The sequence below is a fragment of the Poecilia latipinna genome, unplaced genomic scaffold, assembly GCF_001443285.1.
Source record: "Poecilia latipinna isolate Pla-1442-1.1 unplaced genomic scaffold, P_latipinna-1.0 Scaffold3648, whole genome shotgun sequence".
NCBI lineage: Eukaryota > Metazoa > Chordata > Actinopteri > Cyprinodontiformes > Poeciliidae > Poecilia > Poecilia latipinna.
This window is the reverse complement of record NW_015116264.1, coordinates 1-9724: the sequence shown is the minus strand read 5'-3', so window position 1 is coordinate 9724 and position 9724 is coordinate 1. Positions and strand designations below refer to the sequence as shown.

The 9724-nt window shown below is 39.2% G+C and overlaps 1 protein-coding gene across 1 annotated transcript in view; it reads right to left on the bottom strand.

Annotated features, from left to right (window-relative positions):
- Positions 1-477, bottom strand: part of LOC106941410 (NXPE family member 3-like) — a 38328-nt gene extending 37851 nt beyond the window's left edge. The window contains exon 1 of the mRNA XM_015024433.1: positions 374-477. Coding sequence (XP_014879919.1) covers positions 374-391 — 18 coding nt within the window. The 5' untranslated portion in view covers positions 392-477. The remainder of the gene's footprint in view (positions 1-373) is intronic.
- Between the last annotated feature and the right edge of the window lie 9247 nt (positions 478-9724).

The window sequence follows — 9724 nt, the reverse complement described above, 5'->3', positions numbered from 1 at the left end:
CCATAACTTTCCACATGCAAATTTTTGTGGACAGGTCAAGTCAGAGTCCAGGTTAAAGCCCTACAGGTTATATATTAGCCAGTAGGTTTACAGCATTACAGAGTTATGATGTAGACTGAATAATAGATCCCATTATTCAGTCTAAAAAAATCTGGTGATTGCATGGGTTATACCGGCCTGTAATCAGGTATGTGCTGTAGAGGGAGGGGGGGAGAAGGGAGCATGAGCATGACAGAACAATTTTACCTTAACTGAAGTTAGACGGAAAACACCTGAACAATCTCAAGAAGTTATCACCTCAAAAGGCCTTAAATTTCAGACAAAAGAAAAAAAGAGGCAAATGAAGCAATTTTTGAGTCTTTTTTTGATTTACCTTTGCTTTAGTTTCCATCGTCGTCCTCACTTTGTCATGTTCACAGAGCTGTATGCAGATCGGTGTGTGTCTGTGTGTGTGTGTCCCTGCCTCTCTCTTAACAGGGTGTGACCAAGCTTTTTCAGCAACAGCCTGTCAGCGTCATCAGGCAGAGCCTCAAAACAAGAAGTTCTGTTGCGGGAGCTGCTAGATTGGTTTTACATTCCTTGACTTCTGAACCTTATCCATGCTACCTCTCCTTTGGGGAATCCTGTCCCCCCGCTCATTCCGTGGACTTTGGTAACCTGTTTCTACCTTCCAACCATCTTTTGGTGAGACCTTCCTCTTTGAATCTCCTCACTACTTCCCTGCTCACCTTCCTGAAACTCTGTGTCCAAACTCTTTCTTTACAACTCATTGCTCAATTACTTGTAGCATATTGCAGGGCTGCAATTGCATATTGCAGCCCTGCAATATGCATTGAAGGGCTGCAATATGCATTGAAGGGCTGCAAGTAATTGCAAGGAAATTGTATTCCAAATATGGTAACTCTTTGACAGCTTAGGTTGACACAGGATGTTACCAGTTGTGAAAGCGTCTGCACATTGTCTAGAAACTTCCTTAATAGGAAGTCACATCTTGCAGAAGTATAAAAACCACAGCAGACACATCAGTAAATAAATGGTAAAAATGATCATTTCCCTATCACACTGTACTATTTTCAAAAAGTCTCTTAAACTTTGCTTTGATGTTCTCAAGGTTAGGGTCCTCAATGTGACCGTCTCAGATTTGAGTCCCGGTCTCTGGACCTTTGCCCATTCCCTAATGGGCAAAGGTCAACTTTGCATTATTTGCCCAACCTGCTTTCTCATCAGATCACTGCTAGTTGGGCCCTTAGAGCCAAGAAACTACTTCAAAAAATCATTAAAAACAAAAAAAAAAAGCATTTAAGTCCAGATTTTCTGGACTCGGTGTCTAAAAGCTACATCCAATATATTCAGGTAATTGTTTTTACTGAGAGAATGCGCATTACTTACCTGCTGATTCAAAAGCAGATACCAGAAATGAGCCTTCGTAATAATTTTGGGGCCAATATGGATAATAAAACCCAGCTGCATTGTGCTTAAATGTCTTTAAAATCATAAAATCTGAAATTTTAGAAACATGAGTTTGGAAAAGTGTATTTTGATGTCCAACAGGCCTTCACGGAAACCTACTGTAAACCAAGGTGTATTTTTATTGTCACTCAATAAACAGAAAAGGTTGATCCAGGACTTTGTTCACTCACTTCATGGGACAATTTTATTTGGAGGAAGTAGTCACACATGCACTCACCAACCAATGCAACTGTGGCATGACTAGCTAACATAACCAAAGTAGAAGTGAATTTGTTCATTGCAGTAGGTGGGATTTAGAAGTGTTGTCACATGAAGACTTAAAGACTTTTAAGCTGTTTAGTTTCTCGGGTCCAGTGACTTCATTTGGCTGTTTCTCCTATTTCACTTTTCCCAGACAAAACAGTGGAGTAAAACCCAGATGTTTTGGGCCTTAATATTAACCATAATGTCATAAAAACCTTAAAATTTAGAAAATTAAGTGTGTTCATTGATATTTATGTTCAACAGGCCTCTAGGTAAACATATTGAAAACTCAATGGACAAATTAGTGTTTTTACTCTTCCTTAAGTGGATGTATTGTCAAACTTTAGGTTTATGGATCAATTCCTTCCTGTTTTCAGAAATACAATCATTAGCACAGATCATCATAAATCAACTTTAAGGAACTTTTTCAAGCACACAATGATCACACAATCAGTAAAACAAGCAAAATATGCGAAGCAGGAGAATAAGAGTGAGATTATGCCCCACCCTGTAGGGAAATTTGTGTTGTGCAGCAGGTACTGAAGTATATTGTGCTGGGCTGGGCTGGAATTATTCTGGCTTAACATTCTCCACCCACTTCAAAATAAGAGCACCAATACCAACGTCTAAATACTTGAAGAAATTGCAGCAGTAGATAACCAAAACTTCATCACAGATGTCAAACTTTATTCAACTGAAAGTTTACAAAACAACCAACTAAATTAAAGTAGGCGAAGCTAAATATGCTAAACTTTTTCAAGCTCAGTAAAGATACTAAAACTAAAAATGTTGCATCACTATCAGTGCATTAGTGGAAGTGTGCCTACCACTGAGAATCAGTTGTATTGGCCAGGCACTGACCAGGTCAATGTAGCTGATGCTGATAGGAAACCTGCAGTCGGTCCACCAGGGGGCGTTTGATGACCACCAGGATTCAATGACCAAAGACATCAGGGTGTCAGGCCTGCAGTCGTTCAATCCTGTGATGTGTTTCTTCCCCAAGTTGAGCTTCGGACAAGTTTGTTCATCTTCAAATCAAAATAATTACATTCCAAGCTATGTCTGAAACCAGAGAAAATATTTGGTGCAAGCCATTACAAAAAGGTTCATAAAATTTGTCTAAAAAATTGGAAATGCCACATGTGACAGGCAGAGCAATAATACAGTGTAGGCTATAAAGTTTTGAATTGCCGGTTCATGTAATGAGCAATTTTTACACCAACAGATTCATTCAGCTTCAATAACATTTCATGTCATCGTTCAAGCAGGACAGTGACCCCAAGCAAACAGCAAGCCTGGTGAAATGCCCGACCCCAGGGTGAAATGCCCGACCCCAGGGTGAAATGCCCAACCCCAGGGTGAAATGCCCGACCCCAGGGAATGATTCAAACCAAAGTTCTAACTGCTGGTCAACAACTGAGCCAACAGTGTCAAATAAATTCAGTTCTGTGCACAGAGTTTCTGTTCATAAAAGATAATAGAGGTTTATATTGTTTCAAAAAAATGTAAATAAAGCATGAAATGTCTAATTAATCTATTTATAGTAACGATGAGTGTGTGTTACATCTACCTCTTGTCCTTGTATTGTCACTGTTAAACTCATGAACTCTGGTGCCATCTAGTGATCGTAAGGCTGTAGTAACAAAGAGGCCTTGGCAGTTCTTTTCATTTCACCTCCCAATGGATGTGAAGGTTTAAACAAATAAATACAAAACAATCTAAACAATTGGCTTCATAGTTAATAATTACTGGGTTACACATAACATTTGTAACAATACTCAGACAAATAAATTGTTCATTTTATGTGATGGAGTAAGTTATTTAACTTACTATGCACAGAATGTTTTTTAAGTGTTTCTTTTTACAGACTGGTGTAGAAATGAACCATAATCAATGGTCAGTAGATTACACATTACTACATAGTTATGTCCAGGTGACCACTAGATGGCAGCACAGTTAATCAGTTTAACAATGGCACAGCGATCAGACAGGGTCTGAAAAGGAAAGTGGTCTGAATTCTTCATAGCCAATGTTCCATTATAAATATCTGTTTTTAGGTGGAGCAGAGTTTGCTCATTCACGGCTCCCCAAACACACCAGACTTCTAGACAAACTACAGTTTGATTAAAGCAGACTAAGCAGAGCTGGTGTTGAACACATGTCTATCAGCATTCCGCTGCCACAGCCCTCCGCTCCGTGCTCCTGTATTGCCAGTCAGTCAGTTCCATTTTGTTTGCCAACAAGCTGGACAGTGTAGTTGGAGGCACAACCACTTGTAATGGACCAACACTTGGACCATAGACGGAGGGGGCAAACAACACAAACTGTCAATATACGCAGATGATATTCTTTTGCTTTTAAGGGACCCAAATCATTTGATCCCACACTTCATGAAGGTAATACAATCTTAACACTGCTGCAGCTCCTTCGGTCACAGCACAAAGTGGCCATAACTGAAATGGTGGTCAAACAGCTCAACTATGCACTTATGATGTTACCAGGTACAGTGCTAGCTGTTTATTTTTTAGTCAATATGATGCTCTGGTCAAAGTGAGAAGATATTAAGCTCTGCGATGGACTGGTGACCTGTCCAGGGTGTACCCCGCCTCTCCCCTGTAGACCGCTGGAAATGAGCAGCATAGTGTGAGTTTCTGATTGTCTTAGAGCTTCACCGTTGCAAGAGGCCAAACCAAACCTATAACGGGCACACACACACACACACACATGTTTGTTTTGCTATCTTTGTGGGGACTTTCCATTGACTTCCATTCATTTCTACAGCTTAAACCTTACCTTTACCCTTTTCCTAACCCTAACCATCACATACCTAACCCTAACCCTAACCAAAACTCAATTCATACCTTAGCCCTAACTCTGACCCCTGACCCAAAAACAGGGTTTCCCCTTGTGGGGACCAGGCTCCGGTCCCCACGAGGAGCAATTGGTCCCCACAATGTAGTATATGTCAGGAAAATCATCCCCACAAGGTATTACAAACAAACGCACACACACACACATTCTAATTTATTAAATATGACTGAAGTCATATAAAGGTGTATGTGGTATCCATTTTACAGTCATATTCAATTAAACTGAATGTTACTGTAAAGCTTATATATAGTTTAGTATTTCAGTAACTCAGGCCACCAAGTAAAATCCATTGTATTTGTTGATTTGACAGAAACTGTTGAGTCAGAGTTTCGGGGTTTTGTGTGGGGTTTCCATTTCCTTCCACCTGTTCAGTTTCTATACCAGATGGAGCCTTGGAGCTGCTGTCACCAGAGGGCGGATCTGTTAATTATCATGCACACCTGTATCTGTGTGTGATAATCTGTCATTTTCCTGGCTTTAAGAGGAGTGAGACGTCATCCCTTCGTCACCTGGGTGTTCACACAGTTTGCCTTATCTGTGTTTTCTCTAGTTCTTCGTAGATTGTTTTTGTGCTTACGCCTCTGATCTCATTCCACGGTTCTCACGGCAAAACCTGAGCTGCACTTCCAGTGTCCTTCGGGTTTCTGTCAAGAGTCTGAAGATCGTCTGTTCTTTTCCCTTGTTCCAGCCTCCATGACTGACGTCCTACTAGATAGATAGATAGATTGTTCAATGGTTTCTGCCTCCCATTAACATTGATGACTGGATCTGGTTCTACAATAAAACAAAGGCGTTAGTTATATTTAGGTCCCAGTCGTTTGCATTCTGATCTAATTTTACTTCCTTACACATCATGACTTTCATTTTGGACTTGTTTGTAATCTGCCATCGTAACTAGTATGACTTTGCAGTTTTAGTGAATTCTCTACCATGAGCTGAGGACATTTTTATCTTCCTAATAAAAATGTTAGTTGTTGAAAAGTTCAACAACTTCTTGTCTAACTTGAATGTTTTCTTTTCTTCCCCTTTGTTAAGTGTGGTTGTATGTCATAGCAAGTTTATGCCACTGAGATATAAAATGTGATGGATTCTCAATAACAGTCCTGGACATGCTGATCAACTTAAAAAATTAAAGATTAAATTATATATTTTTTAAAACCTATAAAAATGCCTCTGTTTGTACAGTGTATGGGATGTTTTGGGGGTTTACACATGTAATTTATTGACTTTTTTAATTTATTTAGTTATCTACTGTACTACACTCAAATAAATGAGGCAACATTTCAACACCTCTGATTTAGATGTGAGCCAGATTGTTTCTTTAAAAATAACTAAATACTATTTCTTTGTGTACAATGAATTACATTTAATAGTAGCTTTCCATTTTTATGTTTGGGTTTAAGCTCAAAAGCTAAATGTGTCTCATTGGTTCATCAACTGTTTGATGCGTTATAGGCCTCAGTGCAGCAGATCTTTACCAGAGTTTTTTTTTTTTTCAGTTGCAGCGCAGTCTTTGTTTCTTCAGAAATAATTTTGAGAGTCAGAAGAATTCATGATCATCACATTTAGTCTCCAGCTGTTTCTGTCGTTTAGCCCTGGACAGAAACAGAGCTGTCCATTTATTGGACTCATTTCTGGTTTGTCTTTAAGTCACATAACAACCAGTTTGGTTCGAGGCTCAATGAACAACAAAGGTTTGCGACTTTGTGGGCAGAAATATTTTCCACATGTTGCCAAAGGTGATAAAAGCACAAGGTAGTTTGACAAGTTTTCTGCATTTATTCTCCCACATTTTTATAAAACTTTAATTTTGATAAAACATAACGGTTTATGTAAACATACGTATAAATTCTGTATGTACCAATATTGTTCCGTTTATGCTTGATATCTTTTTACTTCGTGTAGCAGCTTCACTTGTACTTCAGAACAAAATGGCCTTAATGTGAATTTGACAGAAAAACAACAAAGATAAAAGAAAGGGTTCTCTTTGTTTGCTTTATCTTTTCATTAAAACGCAACAGAACGAAGTAAACTCAAAGGACAAAATCTTATTTCTATCTCATTCAAAGTGTATTTCTTTTTCACAGTCGCAGTAAGCCAGATGGATCATTGATGGTTTTACTGCTTTTTTTTCTTTATTTCAAAAAGGTGAGAGTCTTAGACAACTGAACTTCAATGAGCTGCAGCTACAGGAAGCAAAATTAGAATTGAAGTTATATTAATATATGTGTTGTACTTGACTTATTGTTTTTTCTTTACTTCCTTTATGATCCTGCCCTCATTCATCTGAACCATTTACACATTTTTCACCTGCTGTTCAAAGTAAATGAAGCAGAACAGGCCTAACAGGCTGGATATGGGATCCAATCTTTGTCGTCTCTGTATTGCTTTAATTTTTATCATTTTCAAGTTTTTCATTTGAGAGAGAGTCAGCATTTGTTGTTTCTTATATCTATTAAAAATGCTTCGTACATCTTGGTTAAATATGTTGTCAGGATTAATTACAGAAATTGAGCCTGATTCTTTTGCTGCATAGTCTGGTGCAGGGTGGAGTTTTGGGACGGTTTGGATGTCGTAACTTGTGACTTTTCACTGGGAACAATAAACCAGCATAATTATACCCTTTCATCTTATGTATTCATGTTTTTGTTGGGTGGAGTGTGGATTAAGATGACAGAAAGGAATTTCCAGCTAACCACATCACTTGTTTACCTTGCAGACATCCTGATGATCAGGATATTCAGAGAGATGTCAGTTCTCTCTGACGTGTAAATATTTAAATCGGTTTGGTGCTTCAGTGACAGGCAGCAATGAAAGACAGAAACACTTCATCAGATACCATACCAGCATTTATTGCACAGATGATTGTTATTGGCTACGCTTCATTAAACATTCAGAATTTATTAAAGGGCGGGAGTATGGATGCTGAAGGCGTTAATACCAGCACATCTCCTCACTGGATTTGAGTTTATGTTCTGGTCCGTGGTCGCTGTGAGTCGTCCTTCCAGATCACTTGATTCAAGTGTCTGCATGACCTCCTCTGCATTACATCAAATGCTGCAGAAGCCTGCTAATCGCCCATCTGTTCAAGTCAGGTGTGTGGCAGAAGGGGAAACATCTAAACATGCAAGGCAGGGCTGCCTGAGGACCAACACAGGTTCATATTTCATTATGCAACTTGTTTATTGATGCCAGCTTTAATAAAACTTCATCCGCAGAACCTTTTTATTGAACGTCTGTGTGAACCTAGTGGGTGAAGCTCCTCCTCGGAGCTGTATTTTCTTTTCAGCAAATGTCACCAGGCTGGGAATCGAAGCTGTGACATCCTCGTCCAGGACCAAGGCCTCCTTCCATGGGTTGTCCTTTGCCCCTCTGTCACCACAGCTCCCTAGTTTCCAAGCTTCCACCTCACAGAGCCTCTCCTCCTCCAAACATACCCCACTTGGCTCCTTCAGACTAGCCAGCAGCAATTAGCAAACACCTGGTGGAACTGCTCATCTGTTGAGTTTGCTATAGCAGCTACTTCTCAGTGAAATGCTGGGGAAAACATAGTTAAAGGGTTAAAGAGGGGCCATGCCGTGACGTCATGCAGCAAGACCCCTGACAGGGATTTGAACCCAGAACTGTTAAGATGGGAGGGTTTAGGGCTGAAACAAAATACAAAGCAGAAAACAGAGCTTTAGTTTAGTTCATATTTAAAGAAAAAAAAAGTGGGGGAGGAGGGGAGTGGGACCTACAACAGGAGAAGACTTGCAGAAGAACAGCATGTATGAACAATGAGGGGAAGATTAGCAGCTGGGGAACCAAAAGGAAGGCTGAGTATAAGAGTAAACACAGAAAACAGAACAGAGAGGAAATCTAACAAAATACACACATAAATAGTAAATCTACAAAACAAATCCAATATTTAACCAAGAAATAACTGAAATGACAGAAGGAATAAACAATGGAAGATATAAATATTCAATCCAACAGAAAAAAATCCAACACTCAAACAAGAAATAACTTAACTTACAGAAAGAATAAAGTGAAAATAAAGGAAATAATCAAAATAAAAAATCAAAACCGAAAACAACTGAACAACTTGGTGCAAAGCAACAGAGTTGCCAGTTTCACAACATGTGGAGCATTAATATAAGTCAAGAGATACAATTGCTCAGTTTGGAACAGTAAATCTTTTAAGCCTCTTCAGGTTGTTAATGGATCTTTCGAATAAATAAATGACGGTTTATGGAGTATGAACCTTCACCTTAAAAATAAACTAAACCGCAAATAAACTCCAGTGAACGCTGGGATATTTTTTTTCTTTTGTAGTTTTTACATCTGAATACCTTGATAACCATCAAAAGACAGCAATAGAATGGATTCTTGTACAATGCTTACATAGGAAGATGGAAGGTTGTACAAAACTAAATCATAGCTGCTTAACTTTATAAAAAATGTTAGTGTTCTCTTTAGTGTGTTTTATCCTAACTCTCTTGTTCTCTCAGTTTTGCTGCTCACACAGTTTCATTCAGAAAAGGTCAAATCAGTGGCGCCGATCATCACTTAAGAACTGGTCTTACTGAGGGAGCTTTGAACAAGAAAAAAAAGGTAAAAGATCAGAGATGGCAACTGCATGTTTAAAGATAAGGTCATCCTTGTGATTTACAGTGCGTCATAAACACAGGTCCAACCTCATTCCTGCATACAATCGACTGGATGGGTCTCTGTTTCTTTATGCCTCATTAATTACTTGTCATCAAATGCTAAACTAGTGTGTACATCCGAACCAGATATGCAAAACATTTTGCAACACTCGCACGCTGAGGTTGAATCCCACCAGATTCTTCAGATTTATTTCCTCTGATGTTTAGGAGCGAGCAGTAAGACACAAGGGCGAGAGCGTACAACACAAACGTCTTTCTGCTAAGTCGTGAATTTAGAATCCATTTAAGAGAAACGGATCTGAAATTTCTACAAAAGGAGGCCGAAAGGAAGTGTGGTCAAAACACAACAAAGCACAGCTATGGTTAACAACGACTAAGTGCTCTGTTCTTAATGAGAACAGAGACATGTAGACCAGTGGTCCCCAACCCCCGGTCCGTGGACCGGTACCGGTCCGTGGACCAATTGGTACCGGGCCGCGCAAGAGATAATT